Below are 19,811 nucleotides of genomic sequence, written 5' to 3'. Positions count from 1 at the left end.
GTCATTCCCACATAGAAAGCTTCACAGTGTAGGTAGGTCAGTTGGTAAATCAGACATGCAGACATGCAATGTCTGCTTGTGTGTGTGTGTGTGTGTGTGTGTGTGTGTGTGTGTGTGCGTGCGTGCGAGTGTATACCTGTCCTTTTTTCCCCCTAAGGTAGTCTTACCGCTCCTGGGATTGGAATGACTCCTTACCCTCTCCCTTAAAACCCACATCCTTTCGTCTTTCCCTCTCCTTCCCTCTTTCCTGATGAAGCAACGGTTTGTTGCGAATGTTTGAATTTTGTGTGTATGTTTGTGTTTGTTTGTGTGTCTATCGACCTGCCAGCGCTTTTTTTTGGTAAGTCCCATCATCTTTGTTTTTAGATATATTTTTCCCACGTGGAATGTTTCGCTCTATCTTAAACTGTTACATTGAACCACAATACATTTACTTTGGGGACAGTTTGTTATACTTCTTAACTAATTGATTTTGCTTGGAAGTGATAGGGATACACGCTCGATATGCATTGAACGGTGCATACCACAATTAAGCAACCATGAGTATCGTTGTGTGGACTGTAAAACTTCAGTTAAAATGAGAATTAATTTTTTTATGTTCATACAGCTCACAATAAAAATGTAGTAAATTACTTTGTTTATTTACTTAAGATTGCTGTAGTCAGTGCTGTAACCATACATATCTAATAATACCTTGTACAAAGGAAGCAGTTGTGTCCTGATAATAGGTTATAGTTCATTTGGTGATCGGATGAGGCTGCCGTATTCCTGCCAGATTCCACTAAAATCTGTTGAATTAATGTAGTCCTGGATCTGGTCTCATTCTGCAATATAAGCTGTGTGCCAAACTGGGACTCAAGCGTAGATCATCTGTCCTTCTCAGGCAAATGCTATATTGATGAACTGTCCAGGCATGACTCGCTCTTATTGCTTTACCTCCAACAGTACCTGTTTCCTACTTTTGTTGGTTTGCATGTAAATTTTAATCTTGTGCTATTTGTAATTTGACGTGTACACTTTGGAAGAGGCAATTATGTCCTTGTTCACCTTCAGTTATGCTTCAAATACTCTCATTATGTACAAATACTGCTTGTACTTAGCCTTGCTAAATAATTAATATTTTTTAGTCTCTTCCCCAGTTTTGAACCTGATACGTAATTTACATCTTGTGTGATAGTGTTGGCACTACTGTCTGTGAGTAACTTCATGAATTTTTCATCATCACACTTCCTTTTGTAGATACTGTTCTTCTGAATGATCCAGATGAATTGTTCATTCTGCTTTGTCGTTTTTTAAATGTGTTTTTACATTCTTATGTGCACAAAACAATATCAGATGGTTTCTGTTACTGGCTTATGACTATAAATTTTGTGGTAATGGTGGAGGTGTTAAACAGTGTAATTTTTTGTTGAAATGTATTAGAGAAGACATTTAATTTTCTTTTTTAGTGATTTGTTTTTAATCTTGACATTTTCTTTAATATATTAATTTTAATTTTTCAAGGGATGCCAAAAATCTATGTTCAGGAGAAGGTTTTTGTAACCAATTTTCATACGACAAGAAATCTTAAAACAATGATAAAGATACAAAACAACAAAATTTTGGTTTAAGGGACATGTGGTCTCTGGTGCCTTGTTACAGAGTTATAATTAAATTAAGATTTATTTCATTTGTTACCACTTTCGTGAAAATAACCTTCACATTAGTGATAAAGCCTGTAATATGCAATCTCCAAAGCGAACAACACATGTACCGAAGCAAAAGTACTGTGATGTGGCTGGTGGCACAATGGGGACAGCCCAGATGTGTGGTTGTGCCACTCATTCATTGCATTCAGTGAACTCAAACAAAAAAGTTGCACATAAGCCAAGTTACCGTCAGTAAACATATCAGTAGTGCTGTATATCAGTGTTAATATAATAATAATGCTACTGGGAAAAATAAACCTGAGATGGAACCAAGCAATATTGAATGCCAGCTTGAGGGCATAGAGTAAAGTAGGCATTACTGTTGTCAACAGCAAGTTCCATAAGTAACTGGAACAAGTTTGTTCCCATACAAGACGCATAGTGTATACTGTTACCATTCACACTGTTTGACAGATATTTTCAGTGCAGCATAGATAAAAAGATAATTGGAAGTACTAAAGTAAAAGAAATGCAATTACTCTGTAATGAGCCACTGGAGGCCAAGGGTCCCTGATATCAAGATGCTCAGAAAATATCCTGGAAAAAGTTAGAAAATTTTGTCTGTAGATTCTGGGTTCACCCTGCACACTGACGAAAAAATCTTAACATTTGAAGGCAAACAAAGTGTCTTTTTATGTTCCTCATAAATGCCCATGTAACTTTAATCAAACTGAAAAGTGACACATATAACCAAAATATAAATACGGATTAGTAGTAGTAGTAGTAGTAGTAGTAGTAGTAATAATGATATGTGCCCGTAGCAACGTAAAATGGTTGTGGTCACATTGGACCAACATTAGACAGTTAGCATACCGTTAGCACACAGGAGTAATTTACTGGTAACTCAGAAATACTGTGGTTAGAACTCTCCTCTGTGACAAAGTAAATCTCAACAAAACCACCACCTGTCATCATTGTGGAAGCACAATTGCATCCCAAATGGGAAATGTGCACCTTTTCTTTTAGTATGTACATTCTGTTTGGTCCAGAAGTTGTCAGTAGTATCCAGAATTCACAGTATGGCATTTGTGGAGAAAATCTATGAGGAAAAACTACTTTAAAAAATAAAAAAAGACTGTTGCAAGAATCTCCTGCATGGAAGGACAGTTTTTTGCTTCGACAGGTGCATATTTGTCCCTTTTTGTGCCATTTCATGGTGCCCCCCCCCCCCCCCCCCCCTTACCTTGTGGTATAATGGTGCTGCACCCATGTTTCATTGCAGATCACAGTGCCTAGTGAAAAAAAAAATTTCTCCTTCTGTTTCGTAGTCTGTCAGTAGTCATTTGCACACCCCTAGACAGTGAAATTTGTGCTTTGTGGTGAAAAAACGAGGCACCTACAGAGACTCTTTATCTAAATCTAAGGTCGTCAGCAGTGACCACCATAGCATTACCATGTCTTATTGTGACCTCAGTAGCAATTTTCACAACAGTTATTCAGTGATCATCTGTAATAAGCTGGCTAGCAGTGTGAATCTTCTCTTCAGGCATGTTGGTCCTTGGTCGATGTTGGTGAGCCGCAGTCTCAACTACTTCTTGCCCCCTAAAAAACTGTTTGTGCCATGTGTACACTTCAGTCCTTTTTTGGAATGTTGTCCTTGACCTGTGCCGCAAGTTGTCTTAAAATCTTACACAGTCGTATGCCCTCTGTTACGAGAAACTTGATTATAATGTATTGCACAACACATTGCGGTACCTCTTGCTCTGACATTGTTATTATGACTGGAGAAATGGTACAGCAACATTCTAGTTGTAGAGAACAATCACTGGAAATGAAAACAACAATGAGCAGAGATCACTTCACACTAGTTTACAAAAGTTCATGAAACAAAAATTCCGGTATGTTCTATTCACCCTCATATAATGTGACTATTTAGAGAAATTTGCCTGTAACATTATATGTTGGTAATGTAAAGTCCCTTTTTTTATTTATGCTCATGCATTTAAAGAATGCTAATATTCAATAGTGCAGGCTTAAAGTGTTTTGAGGATTGGATTCTTATTAGCTTAGCTTCATAAAAGAGGGAAATGTAAATTGATTTTTGATTACTAAGAACAGTGTACTGTAAGTCTAAACCTTTCTAAAGAGTAAGTCTTATTTTGTAAATGTCTTCACATAAAATGTTGGCTTTGATATCTCGACTTCTGCAATGAAGTTTCAAGAGTTTGAACCACTTTTAAAGACCAATGGAGCTCACGTAATAATATATACTGAAAGTTGGCTAAAACCCCAAATCAATAGCACTGAGAATTTTGGAGCAAATCTGAGTGTGTATAAAAAGTGTAGGTTAACGGAAAATGGAGATGGTTTTTTTGCCACAAAAAACAAGTAGCTCAGATCTGTCAGGATAAAAATTGAAGCTACATGCAACATTGTGTGAGCAAGACTCAGTATTAAGGGTGGGCATAAACTTATAATTGAATATTTCTGTTGACCACCTCTGGTTGTAACTGAAAAATTCTGTCACTAGTACAGATATTCTCCTATTAAACTGTCGCCGGAGGAGGAGATATTAAACACCCAATGAGTGCCTCAGATAGTTACAGTTTTGTAAATGGTAGGTTTGACGAAGACACATTGCAAAACAATAATACATGTTTTCTTTGAAAATTACTTTGGATAAATAGTTCAAAAGCTCACTGGCAGTGGAAATATATATAATGGCAACAAATAAATCTGAGCTCTTAGACAATGTTCTCATTGAAACTGGTATCAGTGACTGTGAAACAGTTGTACCAACAATGTTGTAAAAGTGCATAGGGCAACTAAAACAAGTAAAAAGATTAATTACATTTTCAGTAACCTAGATAGATGTGTCGTATCTCAAAGAGAAACTCCAGACGTTTACTTCTGAGCAGAAGCTTGTAGAAGAACTGTATCTTAAGTTTAGTAGAATAATTGACAATGCGCTGGGTGAATAAAAGGTATGCCCTGGGTAAATACAAGATATATACTTAGTAGAACAGATCATGACGTGACGAGTGTTACCCTCTATATAGTCATTGTAAAGAAACTTCTGAAGAAACAGTGAATACTGTCCAACAGGTTTAAAACAGGGTGGGGCTGTAGATGGAGAGGTACTAAATGAAACAAGATTATGTAAAAAGGGCGATGTGTGAAGCCTTCAACAGCTACTGTAGCAGGATCTTATAAAAAGACCACCAACAAGGCCCAAAGAGATTACGGTTATATACATATATCTTATCAGATGTATCGGGAAACTCGTGGGTGATATGGGAACTGAAATTGAAGGTAGTAAAGCAGAAGCAGGAATGCTGGATTCTGCTTTCAAAAGTTTGTTTGCAAAGAAAAAAATCTAGGAGTAGAGCAACACTTTAATTCTCACACCATTGCATAGATGAATGCTATAGATGTTCCTGTTGGTGGCATTGTGAAACAGCTGAAATCACTAAAATGGAACAAAGCCTGTTTAGTTGTGTTAAATTCAACTCTCTTGGTGGCATCTCGTATCGTCTTGTACCTGGTCAGGTCAACCTGTCCAGCATAAACTAAACTTTGTTGGTAACTGTATTTATGTGCACCTACCTGGAACACGATGACCTTGTTGTTCAGATAACTTAGAAACTAAGCATTTGACTGCAGGAGCCAGAAAGAAGTGGGTAAATAATTGTGCACATTTTTAGTGTTCTGTGAGTGTGACCAGTTGCTTAGTAATTTTCCATCGATTTTCTGCTATTTAATGCAAATTTCTGTTATATATGCTCTATTCTGGAAGATTGGTGATTGTTAATAATGGTGAAGCCATTATGACACATGGTAATGTTCTTCATATATCTGTTTATATGTTGAGTCCTATTGTATTTTATTTAACAGGGCCAACAGTTGTGCCCCAATATTATGGGGTTGCTCCTTGGGGCGTCTACCCTGCAAACTTAATCCAGCAAGGTGCAGCAGCTGCAGCAGCTCAACAGAGGCGTCCACTCACCCCTTCGTCCGCAGGAGAGCTGCCCTCCACAACGACAAATCTCACACAGGTATTTTGTTTGAGCAGCTGCTGCCACATTCAGCAAGTTAAGGTCTCAATATAGAAAGTTATTACAGATATAATTTAAAGTAGAATGAATTTTAGATACAGAAGAAACTCCATGTGGTGGTTTTATGACCGGAAAGAATTTTTAAATACAGGATTTGTTGTGCTTACTGTAGTTACATCATGTTTCATGAATAAACTGAAGACCCAATAAGTAAGACTAGCTATTTTCTTGCAGTTTGTGCCTTAATCACTTTTTGTGAGAGTGGTGGGTTAAATTCAGCAGCGTCTTGAATAAATGTTTGTGAACAGTCACCTCTGCCATTGCTGAAATATCTTTATCTAAAAAAAAAAATAAAAAAAAATAAAAAAACAACAGGCTTATGTGAAAGTAGCATGTAATATGAGACAAACGTCACCGTAACAAGCAGTCTCCACAGGGCTGAGGGTAATTTCCGATGAGGAAATGTGTGTGAGTACATGGTTGCTTCAACAATTTCAGTAAAACCTCCTCCCCCCCCCCCCCCCCCCCCCAAGAAAATTTTGCAGTTCTATGTTACATACATAGAAAACAGTACATTCTAGAAGGGCTTTATAATTCAGTAATTCAGTGACTGACACCAGCAACAGTAAGATAATTACTTGAATAGTTAATTGGAATAAAGCAAATTTGAATGACAGTATGAAGGAAGGTAACTGGGAATAAATTTTTATGAGAAATGAGCAAACTCGAGTTTTTTACGTACTGGATCCCTGTATGTATAAAGTTTGTCTGGAATAGGTTTTACAGGAATGAACCATCAGTGCTACCTCAGATGACTCAGAAGTACTATCCCATATATCTTGCTGAGAGAAACCATTATTTTCCCTAGCTGTTTGGAGTCTCTTGTGAAGAACAAAAGATGTTTCTTATTGTTTATGCACACCATGTCCTTTACTGTTGGAGAATGAACATGAGTGTGGCAATTGGGTTTTTCTCCAAATGTTGAAAACAATAATAGAAATATTCGAAATGATGAAGGTTGATGTTGACACCTATTTGATATGCAAACAATTGTGTAAGAACAGTACATAGCGATTTTAAGAGATAAGATAGTCATTAGACAGTTAATCAGGGAGGGGGTATTGTTGCACAAGCAACACAGACAAGCATATGCAGAACCAATGTTTAACACGTTGAAGCATAATAAATTAGTTTTAGTGCAGATTATATTGTCTCTCTTCATGAATGAGATATTTGAAAAATTTATTTTCCATTTTCTCAGTCTGTACATAAAATTTCGTGGAAAGATCAGCGGTTGCTCCCAGTTTCCTATTATACATCAACAGTGGTGTTGAGACATGATGCTTAAAGTACAGTCCAGACAAAAAAGCTAAATCATTGAACAGACAAGGAAAGCCAATAAAGGTCAGAAATTTTATGTAACAAAAAGGCTCATTGCAATCTTCACTTGGCAAAGCATCATTTACAGGGAACCTTTCTCAGAATGATCTGTTACTGGCAACTTCTACAAATATGTGGTGCACTTCCTTCTTGGTGTGTTAGAACCTTGTGATCCAATAAGCAGTGAAGCAAGGTGACATGCTGCATGTCAGTATCACTGCAAACTGCCCATGTGCCCCCCCCCCCCCCCCTAATCCCCTCCCCATCCCCCTTCTTCCCAGGATAATAATTCAAATTCATTGGAAGACCCCAGCCAACTTCCTTCTCTGTTTACATATACATCTAGATCTATACTCCAAAAACCTGTGTGAGGTGCATGGAAGCGGATATGTCCGATTGTACCAGTTATTAAGCTTTCTTCCTGTTCCATTCACTTATGGAGCATGGGAAGAATTATTGTTTGAATGCCTCTGTGTGTGAAGCAGTTATTCTAATCTCATCCTCACGATCCCTATGTGAGCAAAGCATAGGGGGTTCTTGTATATTCCTAGAGTAATCATTTAAAGCCTTTTCTTGAAACTTTATTAACAGGCTTTCTCGGGACCATTCATGTGTATCTTAGAGTCCTCCAGTTCAGTTCCTTCAGTATCTCCGTGACAGTCTCCCATGGATTAAACCAAACTGCAACCATTTGTGATGCCCTTCTCCATATACGTTCAGTATCCCCTGTTGTTAGTCCTATCTGGTATGGGTCCCACACACTAGAGCAATATTCTAGAACCGGTTGCACAAGTGATTTTTAAGCAGTCTTCTCTGTAGGCTGATCGACATTCTGCTACATGGAGGATATTGGTCTTGCTTGTAGAACCAAAGATCTCGGACAAGCAGAGACAATTTTCACAGAAGATATAGCCGTTATGAGCTCCTATTTTAGAAATTGGAGACTTAAACCCAGTACAAGTAAAACTGAAGTATGTACATTCGATCTGAACAACCAAAAAAAACTAACACAGAGCTCAGATTTAAACTTAATGGAAACACTGTTTGCCACAACACGTACCCTAAGTACCTTGGTGTCACCATATACTGCACCCTTTCACATAAAAACATCGTGAAAATACTGTTGCCAAGATAAAAGCTCATAACAATATTATGATGTGGGGAGCTTCAGCAGATACCTTGCCCACATCATCCATTGTGCTGGTCTTCTCAGTAGCTAAATGTTGTGCCTAGGTGTAGCTAAACAGCTGTCACACCAACTTGATTGATGTCCAGTTGCACTACACTATGCGGTTAATAAGTGGGACAATCCGACGAACACCCAGAAACATCTATCTGCTCACAGTCCGTAGAAGTGAAGTCTTAGAGAGTAACGCAAACTAAGAACCTGGAATGGAAGATATACCAAGTCTAGACTCAATTAAAGAAACCCACCGTTCAGCAGATGGAACAGTTAGATGCCAGAAATATCTAGGTAAGAAACCTATGGGATCAGAATTGTCATCTTATTGAAAATCCTGAAGAGCGTGAGTGGTTCCGAAACAATAACTGTGATACTCTGGCACAGACCTCGACAGGAAGCTGTCGGTCCAATTGAACAGAGCTCACACTGGGCATGGTCAATGCGCAGACTCACTTCACAATTGGGGTGCTTCAAAGTCTCTGGTTTGTGACTGTGGAACTCCGAAGAAGTGAGTCAAGTACATTAGAGATGAATGCCCATTGCATTCCTATCAGGGTTGTTGGCGACCTCATTAAAGCTGACGATATTGCTCTTACATGGATTAGGAACTTGGATATTGATGTTCAGTTAGTTTTGTGTAGTTTTATCTTTCTGTGTTCTGTTACATACATATACTAAAGTTATATTCCTGTATTTTACTCTGCATGTGAGCCACACAAATAAAAACATCCCCATTATTCTACCAATAAAATGAAGTTTACCACCTGCTTTACCCATAAGCTACAGCCAGTTATCTGTAAAAGTTGGTCAATTCCAACAGTGACTCGCTGATATTATAGTCATAGATAATACATTTTTCTGTTTTGTGAAGTGCACAGTTTTACATTTCTGAACATTTAAAGCCCACTGCCAATCTTTGCACCACTTTGAAATCTTGTCAACATCTGACTGAATATTTATACAACTTCTTTCAGATGGAACTTCATTATAGATAACTGCATCATCTGCAAAAAGCTTGATTTTACTATTAGTATTGTGTACAAGGTAATTAATATACAACATGAACACCAAGGGTCCTAACACACTCCCCTGGTGTACACCTGAAGTTATTTCTACATCTGAAGATGACTCTCCATCCGAGATAACATGCTGTGTCCTCCCTACCAAAAAGTCCTCAATCCAGTCACAAATTTCACTTGATACTCCACAAGATCATACTTTCGATAATAAGCATAGGTGTGGTACTGAGTCAAATGCTTTTCGGAAATCGAGAAATACAGCACCCACCTAATCGCCTTTATCCAAAGCTTTCAGTATATCACATGAGAAAAGTGTGAATCGAGTTTTATATTATAGCTGTTTTCGAGATCCATGCCGGTTGACATTGAGGTGGTCACTCTGTTAAAGATACCTCACGTTTGATGTCAAGGATATTGGATAATAGTTTTTTGGTTCACTTCTACTACACTTCTTATAGACAGGTGTGACCTGTGCCTTTTTCCCAGAACCAGACAATGTTTTCTGTTAGAGGGATTTACAATAGATTATAGTGAGAAGAGGGGCTTAACTCAGCCCTAAATTCAGTATAGAATCCGACAGGGATTCCATCGGGCCCTGGTGCTTTGTTCAATTTTAACGATTTCAGCTGTTCCTCAACAGTACTGACACTAACACTTATTTCATTCATTTTTTCAGTGGTATGATGATTAAATTGGGGCAGTTTTCCTGAGTTTTCCTTCATAAAGGAAAATTTTAAACTGGAGTTAATCAATTCAGCTTTTGCTTTGATACCCTCAATTTTACATACAACCAGAATTTCTTTGGGTTCTGTGAAATATCACTTGACAATGTTCTGCCGTGGTAGTCATCAACTGCATCACGCATTGCTCTCTTGACAGCGAAATGTTTTTCATTCAGCATCTTTCTATCTACACTCTGTTTTACTCCTGTTATGTTGTAATATCTGTTTCTTTAGAAGTTTCTTTACAGTAAGTGTATACCATGGAGGTTCCCTCCAATTATGATCTGTTCTACTGGGTACATATCTATCCAGTACATGGTCAATTACTCTTTTAAACTTGTGCCAGAGTTCCTCTACATGCTCCTGCCCTGTGTTGAAAGTTTCAAGTTTCTCATTGAGACATGACATTAATGATTTTTTATCTAATTTACTGAATATAGATATCTTTCTGCTTGTTTTAGTTGTCCTTTCTAGTTTGGTAATAATTGTTGCTGGTAGTTTTCAGAGAAAGCGTTTACTGAAAGTTTCACAGGACATTTTATTATGCCCACTACTAACAAAACTGTAATTTTCCCAGTTTATTGTTGGATGGTTAAGTTTCTACTGGTGATCACAGCATGATTGGGGAACTGAGGTTTTCTCTAAAGTTTTTGATTACATCAGGAGATATATCCTAGTTTGTACACATTTCATCTATGTATTTATTGTTTCTGTAATGTAGCTGACATTTCTGATGGTGTTGAACACCATCGGGGAAACATTCCACGTGGGAAAAATATATCTAAAAACAAAGATGATGAGAATTACCAAACAAAGGCGCTGGCAGGTCGATAGACACACAAAATTCTAGGGACACAAAATAACTTAACCAAAAAATTCTTTTTTTCCGTGTATATTGTTTATCTACGAATACGCAAAAGTAAGTCAAGCATTTAGCTTCTCTGGCGTGCCACCAGTCTTATTGGCAGGGAACCCATTTAAATCCCCCATCCGAATCCCACATTCGGTCTTCGTGACAATCGTATAACTTGGATGATGAGTAGTCACTTGGCCACAGACGTGTAATCTCGGCACAGGTTGTTGTCGTCCTGGGACCTATGTGCTTATCACCTTCTCAGCACACACCATGATCCTCGTTTTGCTTTTGTTGATGTTATCTTATACCTCTCATCTCATCTCATCTCGTACACTATCCATTCCATTCAACTGCTCTTCCAAGTCCTTTGCTGTCTCTGAGAGAATTACAATGTCATCGGCGAACCTCAGAGTTTTTATTTCTTCTCCATGGATTTTAATACCTACTCGAAATTTTTCTTTTGTTTCCTTCACTGCTTGCTCAATATACAGATAGAATAACATCGGGGATAGGCTACCACCCTGTCTCACTCCCTTCCCAACACTGCTTCCCTTTCATGTCCCTCAACCCTTATAACTGCCATCTGGTTTCTGTACAAATTGTAAATAGCCTTTCACTCCCTGTATTTTACCCCTGCCACCTTCAGAATTTGAAAGAGCGTATTCCAGTCAACATTGTCAAAAGCTTTCTCTAAGTCTACAAATGCTAGAAACGTAGGTTTTGCCTTTCCTTAATCTATCTTCTAAGATAAGTCGTAGGGTCAGTATTGCCTGACGTGTTCCAACATTTCTACGGAATCCAAACTGATCTTCCCCAAGGTTGGCTTCTACCAGTATTTCCATTCATCTGTAAAGAATCCGCGTTAGTATTTTGCAGCCGTGACTTATTAAACTGATATACTTTTTAAAGTATCCTTTTGTATATATTGCTGCAATAGATTTAGGTTCTAGAAAGTTTTGAGCAGCTATTGTCTTCTGCGTAGGAGGTTAGATTTGTTCACACTGTGTAACACAGCCAAGAAACAGCCCTCAGGAACTGCCATTTTGCAAATTAATTTCCAAGTTATATTCTGCTGCAGGTTTTAACACTAAAGCAATTTGTTGAAGTGCCTCATCACTATGTTGGTATTGTAATATCATCCATATTAATAAATATTATATTCTCTTGAGCCAGTGCCCAAAAAAACAGTGTTAACAAAATGTTGGAACATAACAGGTGAATTTTATAATCCAAATGGAACTTTCCTGAATTGAAACTGCCTTGAATGTGTCAGAGATGAGGTATATTTATGACTTTCCTGTTCAACATCAAGTAGGAAGGGGGGGGGGGGGGAGACATTCTTGGTGTCTAGTGTGGAAAACACAAATGCATCTTGTAGTTTATCTGGAAGACATAGTATTACTGTTTTTGCGAATTATTAACACTAAATAACTCTTGTACTTTTGTGAATGGTGTAGTAATACAACTTTAAAATGTACGTACAACACATAGCAGACGCAGGGGAATATCTAAAATACATTGGCGTATTGTTTTTTATAAACTATAAATAAAACATAAAATAGATCGATGATAAGTTGTTAGAGTGCAGAACATATGAAAAGCAAAAGATAATGTAAAAGAATAATAAATGAATAACATAAAAAGAGGCGTAACACAGCTTTTTAAAAAAACATAATACCCACAATCTGGCATGGGAAGTCAGAAGTACAACGTTCGTAATTTATGTAACAAACGTTAATACCAAGGAGTCAAATATATAAAAAATAATAACGTTAATACCAAGGAGCAATTAGCAATTCATAGTCAGCTGCTTGTTATCCCTTATATACAACGCCTCAGTCATAGTCGCTACGAGAACACGTATAATGACCGCTATTTCAACCATCTCAACACATTGACACACGTTTTCAGTTTGTTTTAATAACATTACTAATTTCGGTTTTTTAAAAGATGCTTCTTCCTTCTTTGTTCTGTAATTTGCAGAACTTATGGACGCCTACTGAACATAATTTTACTACAGTCGACATCTCGTAGGTGTTGACACAAAGTAATACAAACCGGTTATCACTTTACGTAATTATTTTTAATGTATGTTAACAATTCCTTTGCTATTTGAATAAGTGCTGGATATCGTGCATAGTCTATGTTTAATTTCTCTAAAGTACGATGTATATTTTGGTTTAAGTGACACTATTACTTGTCCTTCCTCATGATGGTTTCTCAATGATTGATGTATACTACTTGTTCGCACCTTATATTTGCACGGCATTTTAATTATTAAGTAACGGCAGTTTCGTACTGTTATTATTTTTTATATTTGACTCCTTGGTATTAACGTTATTATTTTTTATATATTTGACTCCTTGGTATTAACGTTTGTTACATAAATTACGAACGTTGTACTTCTGACTTCCCACGCCAGATGGTGGGTATTATGTTTTTTAAAAAACCTGTGTTACGCCTCTTTTTATGTTATTCATTTATTATTCTTTTGCATTATCTTTTGCTTTTCATATGTTCTGCACTCTAACAACTTATCATCGATCTATTTTATGTTTTATAGTTTATAAAAAACAATACGCCAATGTATTTTAGATATTCCCCTGCGTCTGCTATGTGTTGTACGTACATTTTAAATTTGTATTACTACACCATTCACAAAAGTACAAGAGTTATTTAGTGTTAATAATTCGCAAAAACAGTAATACTATGTCTTCACGTGACACATGTCACATAGAGGGCGTGTCAAGCCCCGTCACACCGAGGTCTGCTGAACAAGTGCAGGTAAACAGCGACCTCAGTCTATGTGATTGCCGTAAGCTTAGTGACAACAGTGCATCCTAATTTAAGTTATACAATATAGGTTTGTTTCTAACAAGTGTTATGTTCATATGCAGATGTAATTGTGATTTTCTATGTTGTACTCTTTGATCGTAATGTGAAAAATTTTTTAACTTCTAGCACTGAAGATGGTCACTCAGTGACAGAAAATCGATTTTGCGATAGTAAAAAATATACGACCAATGATGTATCTTTTTTTTTAAAGTATAACAATATATTTCTCAGTTGTTCTCTCACAACAGTCTGAATCAGTGGACTTTGCCTTTGTTGGGGTGTAACTAGTCACTAAATCTTCCATATGTTCCTTTGTTTCATCACTAACAGGGCTTTCAGTATCCAATCCTGGTTTGTCTGCTGTATGGGTACACCCTCTTCTGGCGTCCCAAAAGTAACTGTACCCTTGTTTATTGATATTCCAATTTGATGTAGAAGATAGTTTTCAACTACCATTTCTAAATTCATAGTGTGTCTAGAAACATATAAATTTGTTTCAATTTTCAAATCATAAATCCCAACAGTACCTGTACGACACCCTGTGGAGAACCAAAGTTTTCCCAAATCCCGTCAAAACTTTTGCAAACTTCGAAGATCCATAATTTCAAAAACATCCTGTTTTAATAAATAAAGTTGACTGCCCCAGTCAGTTATCAGTTACTTATTTGTACATTTTAAAATTTACAGTTGTTAATACTCTGTTAACAGTGTTGGCATTCATTGTCACTTTTCAGTTATTCTTCTTCTTCTTCGTGCATTCAGTTGAGATATGGCCAAAATTGTTGCAGCTGAAGTGTCGCTTGCCTTTGCGCTTGACCTATGACCACAGGCACCACAATTGAAACACTTTTTGTTTGGATTCCAAGCTGCACTTTCAGTATTTCTGTTACTTAGAGTCTTTAGCATATTTATTAGTGGAGTTTAAATTTTCATTGCTGTAACTTTTATTATTTCTTTTTGGCAATGACTTCACAGCTCTTTCGTAATGCCTCATTTTTTCCGTAGACTCTTTCCTCTTTTACACTTCCAGCACTATGAAGTAGAAGTGTGCTCGAGTTGTCTTCTGTCCTGTCAGTTACGTACTTAAATAGCGAGTTGTTATCGATATCAGCATGGCTGGCAATTTCCTCCATTCAGAGAAAATATTCTTGGAGAGACTGTTCCGATGTAGTCCTATGGTGAATAAGCAGTTGGCGGATCTTGTTTTCACATCAAATTCCTCCTACAAAACACTCTAGAAATGACAGAGAAAATTTACATATATCTCGTGAACACGGTGAGAATAGTTTTTTGCTTTGTCACCCATTTATTCTGCGTTATCATTTTTCACCTCAAGTTTGTCAATGTTGAATAAATTACTACAAATATCGGTAGTCATTTCTGTTTTCATCCTTCTAGCTAGACATACTATTTTGCGTATTGCCCCTAACTCCGCTTCTGAAAATGATGCTTCAGTAAATGACTTCTTAGCATCAAGTTCAGTTGCTATTGATTAAAAAGTAAAACAAGTAAATTCTCTGAAATATTTTGACTTTCTTCTGTCATCTTGAACTGTTCTGAAAATTAATGTGTGTAGAGATTCACACACACACACACACACACACACACACACACACACACACCACGCCGGCTATTTCTCCTTTAGTCGCGTTTTACTCGCAATACTCTGATACCACCAATCGTAGTAAAAATGTGAATCCTTACCATAGATTAAAAATCAACACCATTGCACATTGCTACATCACAGGCAAAACTGTATTGTCACTTGTTCAGTTTATTTCAGGTAGAGCCCCCAAAATTTGTAGGTTCTGACTTTCATGAAGACGTGTTTATTAATCTCCCAGTTACTAATTTTAATGCTGAAGTGTCAGAAAGAAACAAAAGAACTTACTCCCACATCTGTGTGGGTAGTGTTGGCATGCTTTTCAGGGGCTGAAAGTTTGGATGGGCATAGTTGAGCAGAGAGAGGTGGTAGGAAGAGATTTGACAGATACTGAGAGGGAGTAGGATGAGATGGGGAGAAAAAGGTAGACAGAAGGAGTGTTAGGAGTAAGAGAGAGAGAGAGAGAGAGAGAGAGAGAGAGAGAGAGAGAGAGAGAGAGAGAGAGATAGGGGTTGGGGAATGAAGTGATGGGGAGATGGAGAGACATAGAGGGGCATGGGATGGGATTGTCAGAGAAGGGTGAGGAGGAGATGTGTGTCTAACTTGTATGCAGTTGAAGCTAGGGGGGACAAGGTTAGAAAATGAAGAAGACTGAAGAAAAGATAGGTGATGCAAAAGAGGAAAATGTAAAATTCTTACACACTGTTTGGCAAGAGACAGTCCAAGAAAAGGTCAAAACTAATATGTGCTGAATGTATCATTATTGTTTTTTTTCTTTCTTTCTTCTTCTCTCTCCCCCCCCCCCCCCCCCCTTTTTTTTTTTTTTTTTTTTTACTCTGACATTTTGTATGTTGTAGCCATTAATTTGGTCAGCATGTATCAATTGTATAAAACTGCTGCAATATGGGGTGCATTTAGATTATTAAGATTGCAGCTCTAGCTGAGTATTAATACCAGTACTAAAATTATTAGTCGCCCAGTAACCCTGAAATTGCAAGGTATAACAATGAAAATAGTGGTATATATGTTAAGTTCATTGAATTGTTCTGTATAATTTTATATTGTTATCTTTTAATAATCTTTCTTAACAAGCAGGTGCAAGGACAGTATCAAGTAATACCTGCCTACTACGATCAAGGATCAATAGTTATGGGCAATGTACGAGGTATTGGAAGTGCCACTCCAATGCGGCTAGTCTCACCTGCACCTGTTATAGTAAACACAGGCACCCCTGGTAAGTGCCCCAGCCTTTTAGATTGAAACATTTATACAGTGCTGTTTGTGACACATGCAGTAGAAAACTAAATTAGGTATACATCATATGAAGTACAGGGGGTTTCAAAAAGAATATATGTATTGCAAAGTATCATTTTGTCCAAATTATCGATCGCTGCGCCTCGGCTTGTCTATTGGAGAAACGAGTACGTAGTATAGTTTATATTAATAGCTGCTTGATGTCAGTTGTCCTCTGTTTTGCTTGGTAACCATCATATGTTTAAAATGGCTACTATGTAGAAGAAATCATTTTGTGTTCTTGAGTTTGTGAAGTGCAATTCTGTGATTACAGTGAAAAGACATTTCAGGTTGAGGTACCAAATTGATCCTCTGAATGGGTGGAACATTCACAGATGATTTCGACAGTTTCTAGTTACAGGATGTGTGTGTAAAGGAAAGAGTCCCGGCCACCCTCTTGTTCCTGAAAAAAATGTTGCACGAATTCAAACTGCTTTCCAACGTAGTCCTTCAAAATCAACTCGTCATGCCAGTTGGGAGTTTAAAATGCCTACAACAATAATTTTGCGTGTTTTGAGATGCCAGTTCGTTATGAAGCCATAAAAGTTAAAGCTGTTACAAGCTCTGCATCCTGATGACATATGCAAACGTGTGGCATTTTGTAACGAGATTCTTGATGCTATTGACAATGATAACACTTTCGCACAATGCATTATGTTCAGTGATGAGGTAACTTTCCATGTTAGTGGTCAGTTAAACAAACACAGTGTTCAAATTTGGGGCCTACAGAACTCACATGCAGCCATTGAACATGTACGAGATTTGCCCAGAGTCAATGTGTTTTTTTGCGATATCCTGATCATGTGTTTATGGCCCATTCTTCTTTGAGGGAAACACGGTTAATGGTCAACAGTATCTCGCTACGTAACAAAACTGGTTGTTTCCGAGGTTGCACGAAGACAACTTCATTTTTCAACAAGGCAGGGCACCACCTCACTGGAGTTGTCAAGTGCGTGAATATCTAAATGAAACTCTACTGGACCGTTGGATTGGTCATCAAAGGGCTGTTGATGTAGCATGTCTCAGCTGGGCTCCATGGTCACTGGATTTGATACCCTTTGACTTCTTCCTGTGGGGTATTGTTAAAGACAACGTTTGTGTACCACGACTCTCTCAGAACCTGGAAGAGTTGAAGAACCGGATCCATACTGTCACATCATCAGTGACGAAGGACATGTTTGCCCGAGTATTGGAGGAATTTATATTGTTGTATCATGTCGCTGATGGAGGACATATTGAACATCAGTAATCTGAACTTGCGAGGTTCGTAAATATGTGTGTAAAGTTTCGTATTCGTATGTCTTAAAGTTTAATAAATATATGCATTCGAAATATGTATATTCTTTTTGGAACACCCTGTACTAAGTGTAATAACTGCAAAATATATCTGCAGTCATCTGCAAGTTCTAGTAGTACAAGTATGCTTTGATTATGGAACTTCCTGGCAGGTGAAACTGTGTGCCAGACATGGACACAGCCCATTGATCTTGCTGGATGAGAAATCCATACATAACTCACAACCCACCCACACAGCTTTCTGCCAGTAGCTCATCTCCTACCTTGCAAACTTACTTTTTTCTTCTGAGAGGCTGGTCCCGCAAGGTATGCAAGAGAACTTCTGTGTAGTTTGGAAGGTAGGAGATTGAAGTGTTGGCAGAAAGCTGCGAGGGCAAGTCTTATGTCGTATGGATAGTGCAGTCGGTAGAGCACTTGCCCACAAAAGGCAGAGGTTCCAGCTTTTAAGACAACTGCCCACACTCTGCCGTAGGAAAACATTTTGAATATGATTGAACTAACAATGAGACTGTTGTCTTCATACTTGGGGGAAGCAGTGTGTTTTGATACACTAATTCACTTAAAGATATTCAGCATAAGCATAGGAAGTGCAAATATGGCATGTAATAAAGAATGTTAAGATTTGGCAAGCTATTACAAATAAGAAAAATTAAGTGCAGGATTTCTCAAAATGAATAATAATAATAATAATAATAATAATAATAACTTTCATGTGGCATAGTACAATCATGTTACAGTACATAAGGTAAATGTTAGTTTTAGTGTTGACATTTCTGAACGACATTTAGTAAGAAGTGTATCCAAGAATTTGTGATAAGTCATGTTACATGAGCAACGAGACATTAATGATGTATTTCTTCACCAAATAATCATCCACGTGCACATCTACATCATACATCATACTCTGCAAGCCACCTAACAGTGTGTAGTGGAGGGTATTTACGGTACCACTAACTGATCGTCTACCTTCCCTCATTTCCCTGTTCCACTCACTACTGGCATTTGAGAAGAATGATTGTTGGTAAGCCTCTGTATTAGCTCTAATTTCTTGAATTTCCTTGTGTTGGTCATTTTGTAAGATGTATGTGGAAAAATTAACATGTTGTCCAATTCTTCACAGAAAGTGCTTGCTCAGAACTTCAGTACCAAACTTCTCCATGATGCATTGTGCCACTCTTATAACATCTGCCAAAGGAATTTGTTGAGCATCTCTGTAACAGTCTCGCGCCAACTAAACAATCCCTTTTTGAAAAGTGCCACTCTTTGGATCTTCCCTCTCTGTTGTACCAGTTGTACCTGGTAAGGATCCCTGATAGATGAACAGTACGCGGGAATCTGTGAAACAAGTGCCTCATATGCCACTTCCTACGTGAATGGATTACTTTTCCTTAAGATTCTTCCTGTAAATCTGTTTGGCATCTGCTTTTCATACTATCAGCTTTATGTGGTCATTCCATTTAAGGTTGCTGTAGATAATTACTCCTAGATATTTTATGATAGATAAGGTTCCCAGAAGTTTGTTAATTGTACAGTAGTGGTTTTCTTTTCCTATGTTTGCACAATATGTTACATTTATTTATGTTGAGGGTCAACTGCTGGAGACCACACCATTCATTAATCCTCTGTTGGTCATTCCGCAAATCGATATTATCTTTTGGTGTTGCTTCTTTCTTGTAGGCAACCGTATTGTCTGCAAACAATCTTAAAGAACTTGGGATGTTTCCTACTACATCATTTACTTACAATGTAAACAGTAATGGTCTATCACACTTCTTGGGGTGATGCGTTCTATGTCATGACAGTATAATCGACCAATTGCCTTTACATCTTTGACCTGCCATGTAAGAGAGGGCATTGTCACAAAGAAGGAGACGTAAGGTTTCATGCTGTGTCCTCCCCCCTCCTCCCCTTCCCTCTATGAAAGTGTAGATATTGCAGACA

The 19,811-nt window shown here is 37.7% G+C and overlaps 1 protein-coding gene across 6 annotated transcripts in view; it reads left to right on the top strand.

The window, feature by feature from the left end:
- The window catches only part of LOC126162871 (pumilio homolog 2), a 593,093-nt gene that overhangs the window by 522,664 nt on the left and 50,618 nt on the right, over nucleotides 1-19,811 (top strand). For 5 of the 6 annotated variants that reach the window (XM_049919655.1, XM_049919653.1, XM_049919654.1 and 2 more), the window contains 2 exons: nucleotides 5,523-5,683; nucleotides 16,374-16,515. In XM_049919655.1, the coding sequence (XP_049775612.1) occupies nucleotides 5,523-5,683; nucleotides 16,374-16,515 (303 nt within the window). The remainder of the gene's footprint in view (nucleotides 1-5,522; nucleotides 5,684-16,373; nucleotides 16,516-19,811) is intronic. The other variant, XM_049919652.1, reaches the window with a different exon arrangement.

This window comes from Schistocerca cancellata, chromosome 2 (assembly GCF_023864275.1).
Source record: "Schistocerca cancellata isolate TAMUIC-IGC-003103 chromosome 2, iqSchCanc2.1, whole genome shotgun sequence".
NCBI classification, from domain to species: Eukaryota; Metazoa; Arthropoda; class Insecta; order Orthoptera; family Acrididae; genus Schistocerca; species Schistocerca cancellata.
This window is presented reverse-complemented; position numbering and strand designations above follow the sequence as displayed.